Source organism: Chroicocephalus ridibundus, chromosome 23 (assembly GCF_963924245.1).
Source record: "Chroicocephalus ridibundus chromosome 23, bChrRid1.1, whole genome shotgun sequence".
NCBI lineage: Eukaryota > Metazoa > Chordata > Aves > Charadriiformes > Laridae > Chroicocephalus > Chroicocephalus ridibundus.
Genome location: NC_086306.1, coordinates 5569151 through 5581425, shown reverse-complemented (window position 1 = coordinate 5581425; position 12275 = coordinate 5569151). Strand labels below are relative to the sequence as shown.

At 39.7% G+C, this 12275-nt stretch overlaps 1 protein-coding gene across 1 annotated transcript in view; it reads right to left on the bottom strand.

The window, feature by feature from the left end:
• Nucleotides 1-11366, bottom strand: part of KCNU1 (potassium calcium-activated channel subfamily U member 1) — a 344169-nt gene extending 332803 nt beyond the window's left edge. Inside the window, 1 exon segment of the mRNA XM_063358923.1 lies at nt 11342-11366. Within this exon segment, the coding sequence (XP_063214993.1) occupies nt 11342-11366 (25 nt within the window).
• Between the last annotated feature and the right edge of the window lie 909 nt (nt 11367-12275).

The window sequence follows — 12275 nt, the reverse complement described above, 5'->3', positions numbered from 1 at the left end:
ACAGAAGAGCTCCAGAAGAGAATATAAGAGAGATGTTAGTTAATGGCAGAGGAATGGATTCGGACTGGTCAAATATCTAATGTAGTGATGATTTTTGAGTGTGTTTTGTTTCTTCAAATTATTTCTCACTTCTTTAATGCTGGAATCATTAGGTATGACTTGGATGAAATCAGGGCTGTGCCTAATAGTGGCAATTGCAAGTTGTCCTATTAGAAATTCCTGAATTAAAGCTGCTGCCGTAGCTGTGATGTGTTCTTAGTGTAATCTTTTTGCATACCTGTCTCTGTGTGTTTTCATATATTGGAAAAGTGCAGATTTCACTTTTTAAACACTGTTCCATTTCTTCCTATTATTTAGTAATTTTATCATCATGTAGTCAAATGCTCTGGGGATTTCTAAATGGTGTGTAAAATGAACATCTGTCCATTGGCAGGATTGGCACATCTGGATCCATTAATTTTTCATTATTTCCCAGTGTTGGAGGTCAGATGTTCACAATGTGGTAATGCATAAGAGTTTCCACTGGTGGATTTACTGTCTGTGAAGCAGCTAATTCTACTTAACAGAAGTATTTAAAAAAACCCAAGCAAACTGTAAGAGCCTGCTATAGAGGTTTATTTTTCTTTTCTTTCTTTTTTTTTTTTTAATCAAGAATCCTGCAGAACTTATCCAAATAGTGACCCGTTTATGACTTATAACAGCTTTGGCAACTGGATTCTTTTAAATTATTGTCTCTACTGTTTCATAGATGGGTATTCTGAGGTTTGCTGTACCAGTCTTCTCTGCTCCGGGATTTCAGCTCCTTTCTGTTTTAAGCAGGGGGAGTCGCGTGTTAGCATTAAGACTAGTTTGGAAGTAGAAAGCAAGGTATAGGTAAAGTATACTAAATATGCAAAGCTAGTAGCCTGTAAGGTTAACTCTTTCTTTCTCTTTTTGTCAGCTCTGCTAAACGGTTGTTATTTATTTGGTAAAAACTGGTAGGTGCCCCGATACCATAAATACAGGGACTTTGTGGAGTTCTCTCAGGGTAGAATTATGTTCACGTGGTAACGAATGATCAATAAACCTCGTAGTTATGCACCTCTCTTCTCAGTTTCAGTGCTTTGATTTAAGGAGCCTTCCAATGTCACAAGAATTAGCACTCATCACAGCAGTCTCTATCATTCCCTGCCATGGCCATGGTGCTATATTATGGAGTTGTTAAAGGGTGGATTGGTCTCTCCTGGTGCACATATGCAAAGAAAATGTCACACAAAGGTCACCCAGCATCAGAGTGCTTCACTAAAATGTATGTTGAATTTCAATGGGGTGCCTTGTTGAAAAAAAATTAAGGAAGAAAGATAAAAAAGTTCATGTTAATTTTCTTGGCATTTGCTGCATGTTTAGGAGCATTGCCTCAGGCTGGCCTCAGTGTCTGGACTATGAATAGGAAGGTAGACTCTGCAAAGTTGAACGTGTTCCTAGATTGTTTATTCATTTCACATAGCAGAAAATACAAGGGCAGGGAAGGAAAAAAGATAGAAGGGACCCATCTGACTCCCTGTTAGGACAATGGGCAAAATTTTTACCTGAATTTAATGGGAGGAGGGGAGATAGGACCTCTAAGACACAAGGGAAATCCTTTATGCATTCACTTCCAGGTGCTGCCTCCTTTAGCCTTTTAGTTGGCTCAATTTTCTTTTTTTCTTTTCTGAATTTTCTTTTTTGATTTTCTTTTCCCAATTTAAGGCCAAAAGGATTGATTTAGGACTGATTGGACGCAGGCTTTAGATTTGGATACTTCATACCCAAATCAGGAATGCCTGATTTGGCATCTGAATCCAGGTCTTACTTAGTTTCTTACATTAGGTACTGGTGACATACTGCATTACATTGGCTCATACTTGTCAAAATGCAAACTGGTATTTTCAACTCTGTTATGGGTAACAGCAATGTATGATTGTCTGCAAGTCCACTGTCAGTCCAACACCATACTGAAAACAGAGCAAAAATACTTTGCCGTTCAGAGGCAGTGTTTCTGGGGGAGGATTTTTAGTGTATATTGCTAAGAGCCTAGAGGTTGAAACAGAGATTTAGGTCCCCTACAGCTATTAATCTAGCACTTGACATTTAATGACAAGCTTGGTCCTGTGTCAGAGGAATGAATTTATTACGTCTTCTTGGCAACTTCTCAGTCGGCTCTTCTCCATTTCCCCCTTATCCCAGCCTCTCTGCCAGATGTCAGCCTAATGCAGCGCTAACAATCCCTGCTGGTGAGACTTGAAGTGATAAATGTTTCTAAGAGCAGAAACGGTGCTTTGCTGTACTTGTGTATAAACAGGAGCACGGTTTCTTTTTCTAGGTCCCAGAGATTTTCTTTGTTCCTTGGCATTTGGAATAGTTAGAAATAGCTCTCCTGCCTTCTGCCCCACACCTCAGTCCAACTTCTGGTTGCAAGTCTAACGTAATAGGTATTTTTGGGGTATTTCTTAGTAGTTGTGAGTGGCAGAATTTAGGAAATGACTGAGCAAGTGTGTTGGCATTAAGCTTTAGGTCTCTGCAAAGGCATGGAAGCAACAGCCATTTGGAGAAATGAGGAAGGTGCACATTGCTGACTGTCTTCAGGTTTCAGTTTGTGAACAGCAGGAGGAAGTTTGCTTATCACAAATGTTCAGTTCACACCAGACTTGTGTTATTTCTGCTGGGAAATCTAAGAGGTGAACTGAGCCAGTGTTTCCACAGTGTAGCAACGTGATGAGACTAAATGGCAGAACACTTGCACTGTTGAATATTTAAATGGGTGTCAACTACTTGTTACTTTGGGAAAAGGAAAAAAAAATCCCTCAACATGTTTTATGTTGCTTTTTGTCATGACTGTGAAACAAGCTAATCAGTGGGCAACATACAGGAACCCAGAGCAGAAAAACAATTTGGTCAGGGGCTCTTTGTAGGATTATTTTGCCTGGTAGTTACCAGCTAAAATCTTCTCTAATTGCTGATGTATATAACCTATCATAGGTGACTGGTGGCTTGTGGTAAATGAATTTGTGGGAAATGGGTCTTGATGTATTGTTCTTTGAACAGATCTGTCCAATTCATTGATAGTCTGCAACAAGGCTCTCATGCAGCCATGAGTTTATTGTCTTGTCTTTAACTTGATCCAAGTTCATCTCCCCCAGAATCATAGGTAATGAAAAGGTAATGTGCTAAAGCACATGCCGCTTAAGTTATTCCACATTTCTCTGCCATTCCTAGTCCTTGACTGTCCTTTCTGGGTTCTCTCAACATGTAACCTTCTCAATGCCATATTAAGTGTATTATAGTGTTCTTGTTCCTTTCCATTTAAGATGTAGCCTGTGGACTTAAGCTGAAAGTCATGTCTTTGGAGAAGCCACTTTCCTATTTGGTAGGAAGGGCAGTGATTTTAATAACCACTGAATGGACTCATTAAAACAAAAAATTTCAATAAACTTTACACATTTAAAGTCACAAAGCAAAATACAGAAAACTTTGAGAATATGAAACTATGACATCTGCTCAACAGTTGTTAGTTGTCTTCTTAGGTGGCTTGAGGGAATCCACTTGATTTGTCATGGCATGCATAATATATTTTACAGTGCCAAAGGTCCTTGCAAATACAGACCCAAAGTGTGCACGGGTGCACTCAAAGGTACTTGGAGGGAGAAGAGAATTCAGGTTTAAACAATAATCTGCAGCCACCTTAAAGACAACAGCAGATGCAATTTGTTACTCTTGCAGCGCTGACAAGAAAACCGTGGAATGCTGCGGGCAAAGACAGCAGCCAGCTCACTTCTGCCAGCTGTTAGGTGTCTGCAGGGAATGTGTTGATTCACTGAGTTGACTCAGCTTAAGCCATTCCACAGTATATATGATTCTTTCCTCATATCCAGCCACTTGATGACCACATTGGGGGTTATGTTCTTGGTGTTGTGCTCATTCTGTAATGTCGTAGCGCTTTCCTATGCAGGGAAATAACTCTGAATCTTCACCCACAGCAATACCCTGGGTTTGTTCCATGTGTTCAGCCACCATACAATTCAGAAAGTAAGACAAGGGAAGAGCTCTGAGCAGCACTGGCATTTAGAGAATGCCGACAGGCAAATGGGAGATGCTGGAACATGAGGACACTGACAAATTATGGTTGAAAGAACATTTTTAACTCATGGACAGTTGATGTTTATACAAGAAGGCGTGGAGCTTTATGTCTCAGGTGCTAGGTGCTGGGTCAGTCACGCAGAGTAATGTGTATAGTATATTCACCCAGATATCCAGATCACCCAACCAGAAGAAAGGTAATAATCTGTAACCTTTGCTGTCTGCTTCAGGGTTCTTTGTATTGGTACTCTTTTCCTGTTCTCCCTCTGTGATCTGTCTACTGCTAGTCCTAGTAGCTCAGTCTGAGTTTGATATTCCTTCTTGAAATTGCTCCAAGTCAGAGAAAAAAGATCAACTCATATATAGAAACCATTGTAAGCGTTATTTCGTAGCTAAACTTAGCTTCCCTAGTTATAAACCCCCGTAGTTCCTTAGAGGTTAAGCTCTAACAATACAGATGATTTGCTACCTATAGTATTGCTGCAGTGAAAGTTCTTAAAGATAAGTATTCTGTTTAAAAAAAGGGGTGCGGGAGGGGATGTGACTGTGCACAGCCATTTAGGTAATAGTTTGCAGGTGTCTGGAGTGGGAATCATACAGGTAGGCATCTGACTTTGAATCACTGATATTTTTCAGGATTGTGCTGTCGATTGTAGATTGAAAGAGTTTTCTTTGTGTGTAGCATACTATTAAATAATATGCACGCTAATTTGGTTAATATGATGGTGCGAACACACTGACATTGTTAAAGTTAATGACCCAAGTCATTACCATTTAACATACCTTCTGAAGTTCACTCAGATGGATTAATTGCAATACTGGAAAATGCTGAGTGCATTGGTTCCAGAGGTCTTGCAGCAGAGTTTTAACTGGGGCTGAAATGATGAAACAGCACTTGCTGAGTACCCTGGAATTTGCCAGGGGGTTATATGATGTATTTTTCTATATCTTTTGTAGTTTGCAACTACACTGTGTAATCAAGAGACACTTCTAAAAATGGTGAGAAGTAAGATACTGTGTATTTTTTGCCATAAATTTAGAGGAGGTTTTGTTTGTGGATTATTTTCTTTTTTCTAGAGAAGCATACGTACTTCCCCCTGAATGGTGTGCTTTTTTATTTGTTTTTGCAAAGGGATGGGACACAGGAGCGGGGGGTTCTATTGCTAGTTGTGACAGGTGCTTCCTGTGTGACTTTGGCAAATCATTTTGGTATCTTCCTATTTGAGACCACTGTCTGTAAAGACAATGTAGTTACTAGCTGTCTAAAATATTTAAATGACCCTTGATATGACCTATTCTGAGCAACTCTAAATGCCTCGTATCATTTAAAGTATTTATTTACCTTGGAAGCTCACCTGTGATGCTCCTGTTTTGCAGAGCTAATGAAAGGCCATGTAACTTGCTCAGGAGTTAATAAAACAACCATAAGACAAGAGGGACCAAGGACATGAAAATAGATTATCCAGCTCTCAAATTAGCACTTCAGCTGTTTGATCATTCATCTGGTGGCCCTACTTTCCTGCTTAGCAAAGTTCAATTAACTAATATTTGTGATGTGCTTATCATAGGGTGTAATAGAAGTTCAGAGATAGGCAGTGTGCTTAATGTGCCAGCACACAGTGAACTACGTGCAGCCCTGTGCTAATAAACTGTGCCCAGAATTCACAAGAAGCCCCCATAGTAATTTAGGTAATGTGTTCTGTGGATAGTGCACCAAAGAGGCAAAGGGTACTTTACGTCTTAATCTAAGAAGAAAATGGTGAGAAAAGGTCCTAGTGCAATTAACAATGCTAACATATTGTAAGCCTCTTTTTTTTTTTTTTTTTAATACTTGTCCTAAATTCCTTGCTGTGGTGCTCAGTGTTTGGGTTCCATAATCAGGGGATCAGCTGTTTCTACAGGAAGATTGAAGCCTTGGAGGCTCAGATCTGTCTTCATGGTGCAACCTTTTCCCCTGAGATGAGCTACGTACTAAATAATGCTGGGCTATGCAATTTATTTATATTCTCTCAGTGAAATCAGAACTTCACCATAATCATGACTTTCAAGTGTCAATTTGCTTCTCATCATAAAAGCTCAGGGTTTCACAGTTCCTCTGGAAATGAAATTTTATGCATGAGTAATTGAGAGGTGGGAAGTGCCCCTGTTTGTTTATCCACCTGAAAGGAAACTTCTGGTCCAGGTTGAAAAGTTGCAATGTAGGATTTAAAAGAGGAAGGAAAAAAAATATTTAGTCTGTTTGCATTCATCTAGATTTCAGAAAGTACAAGCTGACAGATTCAGTACAATACATAGCTTCACCCTCTCCCCTAACCTGAATGTTCTTATTGATGATTAGTATGTACTAATCAATATGTTGAATATAGTTTTATTTTGTGCACAAAGTTAAACATGAGTATTGTAAGTAACTTTGCGGTATTATAAGGTCTGCGTTTCATCAATCATCCTTGGTTAATTGCTGAGAGTGTTTGGTGTGGGCATTTTCGTGGCATTTTTTTTTCTCTCTCTCTTTTTTTTTTTTAACCATGTTGAATGAACCATTGGAATTATACCTGTAGGAATATGACACACTTTAGTTTTTGAATGTTAATGGTGTTTCATCTGCAGGGAAAATCTGAATATGAACAGAAAATAGTATTGTCTTGAGGTCATCTGTGCTCCCAGGAACTGCAGAGAGTGTTGTTTTGGACCTTGAGATTAAATGCGGAGGTGGCAGTTTACATTGAGACGGAGCATCCTTCCCACTCCCAACACAGGGAGGCCGTGCTGCTCGTGTGGAGCTTGGTGCACAATTGGGCCTTTGCTTTCAAGCTCAGAAAAAAGCGGAACATGGGCTGGGGAGAGATAGGATGAAAAAAGGCAACTGTAAATACAGTATGGAAAGATTTTGATTTGTCTGCCGTAGTGTAGACTGTAATTAGAGGAGAAACAAAATTACTTGCCCAACATTCTTCATTTGATTTATGAATTTTTCTACTGGCCAACAAGGAAGCACCTGTGGTCTGGGTGCAGAGCACCTGGAAGCTCATTCCCCTAGTTCTCCATCCTGTCTTGAATTGGGTGGTTGACACTCAACTCTTTTTAAAGGTGAAAGTGGGCAGAAAATTCTCACCCCTGCTGTCTTTAGTTCTTGCAGGTGAGCGCTCTGGCATACAAAGCTTCCCAAATGGCTGTCAAGCCATCTGGCATATCTATAGCAGATAGTGCTGAGTACAAGGACAGGTCTGCATTCTTGACAGAACTGCATTAAAGTATGACTTTAAGTAAATAAAAAACATTTAAGCTGGTAATGATGTCCCTGTCTTTCTCTAACCCCACTTAACAATGAAGGTTCACAAGTAATTGATCATTTGGATTTAGGGGCTTGATAGACTTTTTATGTAAATTAGCAATTGCCCCTAGAATGATGAAATACGATGTCTAGGAATAGAGTAATATCAGATTAATTTGTAGTTTATGTATCCTCCTTGGATGTGTCACACAAATTATAAATACAACACTAAATGCCCTTAGTAAAGCTCCTAGTTGTGTTTACCGATATAAAATAATAAGAGGGATCAGTTGATGATCGTAAATATGTCCCAATAGATGAGAAATATACCCCAAAGAACATATTTAAGTAAATATTTCGCTGAGGTTTGTCCTTGAGGTATGTGCATATTGTTAGGATGCTAGCAGTCGTTTTCTTGGGAAATGAAAATATCCTGGAGAAATAGAGCCAAGATGTTATCAAGATGTTATTAATGTGAAGAAAAGAGACAGACCTTTGCTGTCATAGTGCTTTTGATCAGCTAAATGATTTGTTATTTACGTAGCATCACCTGTATGCATAGTGCAATTTGGAAGACAGAACCCTGGGTCTGAGACACTTACAGACTTAAGAGCTTTCTGTGGGCCTTTCTTTTTCCGTCCTTTTCCTTTTTTATATATTTTTCTCTCTGAAGTAAATTTACCTCAGGAAATAATTTCACCCATACTCCCTTGGTCAAGTTGCAGCTACTTAAAATGCTGAAGTACATGAGGCATGAGATAAGAACAGAAACAGCTTTTAAAGGCAGATCTTACAGAGGATCTACCTGCACTGCTTGGTTCCTGACCTCGTGCCTCTGGCTGGCTCAACGGCACCTGAGGAGATGCAGGTTCCCAGCGGGTGGGTAGTGGAGCTCTGCCCAATGCAGCAGGCAGCGGCGGGTGGCTCAGCCACCTCTCCTGGGTGCCCAAACGTCTCACTGGTTGCTGTTCAATTTTCCAAACCAAATTTTGACAAGAGGCCTCCAAAGCACTCAACCTGCCTGATTTAATGTAAAGTCCATTAAAGACCTCTGTTTGGTTCTGAGTGTGAAAATTAACATATTTAAACTCTGTTGATTGCCTTTAATTTCTAGTGATGTATCACTTTAAGCCAGCAGAGTATCTCTTTTCCTTGAGGACTCTGTTTCAGTAGCCTGTAATATTAACAATTAATGCTCAGATTTCTAGGATGGATTTACTCTAATTTTAATAAAAGGCCTCGAAGGAAGGGTCAGTGAACTGTAAGAAATCAATCTTTCATAAGCAGTCTTTGGTTCTCATTGAAATATTTATGAATGATGAAGCTATCTTGACAAGGCAAAGTTCAGCACAGAGGCCACTTGTGACAACATGACAAGGTTTCATAACAGACAATGTGTATAATTAAAGCAAGAACGTAGACTGAAAGCAGAAGGAGATGTGTCCGTTCCATTACGTAAGGCTTCAAGGAGCAGTAATCTGATGTGACTGCATATTGCAAGAGGCTGGTCTCGAGTTAAGTCTAACAAAGGCTTCCCAGAGAACGTAACGATGAGCAAGTGAATAACAACTATTCATTTAAACCTTTCTCTAGTTTTTCTTAGCTTGATGGATGAGCAGAAAAGTTCTGAAGTTACTTCAGCATTTAACCTAATTTAAGCTTTGCTTGAAAGGAGGGATGTATAGTTATTCTTTTATATGCATATGACATGAGGTAAAATAACTGTCTTGGCTTGTTAAACTTCTGTGATGTAGGAAAATGTTCCCTCTTTTAGAGGAAAGTTGCTCAAGTCACTCACATGTTCTGTAGCCGAACTGGGATTAGAAATAATGTATTTTGAGTCCCAGTTCCTGTGAATTTTCTTCAAGTGGCTCTTACAGATTTGTCCAGCTGTGTAAATATGCATAATGGGATAGGCCAACAATTCTTCCCATTGAAGCCCACAATCACTTAGGCTGTGAAGCATGACATTAAATGTATTTTGTCTTGTAAAAAGAAAGAAAAATATGGTTAATAGCTTTAAAATCTCCTCTAGGTTTAAAAATGTTTTTTCGTCTACTGAGTTCCACAGACTAAATACAAACTGTGTATGGTTTTCAGCTTAAACATTGGAAAATGTTTGCAAGGCAAGTAAATACGTAAAAGTCAACTACACTTAACCACTTACTGGGAAAACCAATATGATTCTCTAGTATGATTACTGCACTTTGAGCTTCCTGAAAATCTCTTTTCTTCTTTGACATTTTCCACAGGGCTCTCTTCCTTTTCCTGTGAAATGGTGTTCAGTTTAATCTGAGGTGTTAGACTGTAAGAGTAGCCATCTCTCAGGTCTAGAATTTTCCCTGCTTGCACTTGCAGCAGGCATTAATATGTCTGGGAGGTCAGGGAAGGAAGGAAAGTTTGAGAAAGACATACTGTATATATGTATATCTAGAGTTGCCCTTTAAGAGTCGTTACCAGCAGATAGATGGCCAGAGTGTTTGCATTGCCTACTCCAACTATTTTTGGTGCATTAACTTTCATTTGTGGTGGGATTTTACATCTGATTTAACGTTTAATTCACAGGTAAAATTCTGAGAAAGTGCTTGTCATGTAAAAAAAATGCAATGTCATGTCTTTGTCAGTTCTTCCAGGAGATGGTATGTCTTGAAGTAGGAAGTTGTTTTTTCTTCTTTATTAGACAATCGAGTGAAACGGTGCCATGAATATACTTTACTGTTTAGTGTTTAGATATCACTATTTCTGTTATAAGGGAGGACATCAACAGTGCACCTCGGATATTTCAGAGTAATTGTCAGGGAAGACAGATAACTGACAAGATTGAGTAATATATAAAGGCAAGTTCAACGCTACGTTTTGTCTTTAGGTTCACATCTCTTCCACAAGGCAGGGCACTGCTTTATTTTTAATTTCTTTAAGGTGTTGCTACAGCTTTTTACTTTCTGTTTTCCAAGTTCAATCCTGTCCTTTAACCTGTAAGGAAGCCTCTCATCTACTTTCTCTGCGCCCTCCTCTGTACACATCTTCAGCTACTCAGACATTCCCTGCAGCTCTGTTGCTCTCCCTGTTTTCTCCAGTTCAGCCCTGCACCCGGCCAAATTGATTGTACCTCACTTACAAGCATTGTGGAAAGTACGGCTTTGATCCAGGTATAAACTATAGTATTATTGATTGGAACAATTGTCTTGGCAACTAAAAAACTTCCCTTAAGTGAGCTTGCTTATCATGTAGTGGTTCTATTCCAGTGTTTCCAGGATTCGTCTGTTCATCATGAGTTAATAAAATACCCATTATTTTTACTTTTTTATTTTACCACTGAGTTTCTGTAAAACTAGCATTTCCAGATCAGCTTTTACATTACAAAAGTGATGTGTGGTTACACTTTGAATTTCGTAAGAGTTTCCCCTTACCTTTTCTCCCTCCATCGCTCCTTCTTAATGATGTGCTCTTGGGGCCAGTAGGTACCATCTAATCTTGCTTTCAGGAGGGACTGTTGCAAGCCATTAAGTTGCAATGGCTTCATAAGTTACCACCCACAAGCTGACTGACAATAACGAAGCACAGTCATGTCTTCCATGAATTAGAAATGTGAGGTGAAAACGCATTAGTATAAAGCACCACAAAAGTGGGACCGAACCATTTGTTTTGGGTGGAGCCATTTGGTGCTTTGAGGGTCACTGCTCAAGAAGACTTCTGTTGAGAAGGTGGTTAGTTGGTATAATGTTTATTTTCTGGAGCTAGAAGACAGAAACTGTTTTTGCATGCCCTGCCACTGTAAATTTCAGTTCACGTTAGTAAGGTTTTAAAATCTTTCCTAGTAGATGGACTGTCCTGGTTCTGCCTTTCATTCTCCCCAGCTGAAGGAACTGTGATTCTTACTTATCCAGTTAGATGCTGTCATAATCCTCATACTACTGGGCTGCATGCCAGTACATTTTTAAAGTGTATTGCTCCTGACTTGTGTGTTCATCTTACTTGTAACATGATTGATTTCAGTCATTGGGCCAGAAATGCCCTTCCAAATTGTCACTGCATAAGGGCACCGCTGGGGGAAAATACAGATACAAATCATCCCCCAAAATAAAAAGGTCAACTAGTATTGAATTAGTTCATTTACAGAACTTAGTGGAATTAGCGATGTACTCTTAAATTGCTTCTTGATTGAGGACTTTTGCCTCATTAATCCTAAACAACCTATGAACACCATTAAAGTCTAATAGAATAATGAGTGAGACTTGGGAGACCATGCACACTACAGAAGGCAACAGGCCACTTCATAACACTGAAATACACAAACGACAGCGCAGAGTCTGTAAAGCGGCGAGCGAGCCCTTTGCTGGCTCTAATGAGAATGTGTCCCCTACTTTAGCCATGATAAAGACTCAGAGGCTCACGTTGGTAAGTTCCCTCCAAATGCCCACAGCCCAGAGTTTTGCTAGTATAATCCACCCAGTTCCAAGAGGCGTTTGTAGCAGAAATGGGGTGTGTTAATGCAGACATGGCCATGCACAACTTTACAACCAGTCTGACCAATGCAAGACAAGGTAGATACGCCCACAGATTTCTTCCAAAAGAAAATTAATCAGATGCAATACACTTTCTCCCAGTGACTCCCTCCTCCTCTCACTGATGTGGTAGTTCCTCATCTAGTTTTCTCCTGGCTTCTTACATTTGCTCCTGTGGATGGATCTTTAGCTATATCCCAGTCTTCTGACATTGGCTATGAGTTATTTTAGTCTTCTCTTTGTTTCTCCTTTCCCTTCCTTTCCCTTCCTTTCCCTTCCTTTCCCTTCCTTTCCCTTCCTTTCCCTTCCTTTCCCTTCCTTTCCCTTCCTTTCCCTTCCTTTCCCTTCCTTTCCCTTCCTTTCCCTTCCTTTCCCTTCCTTTCCCTTCCTTTCCCTTCCTTTCC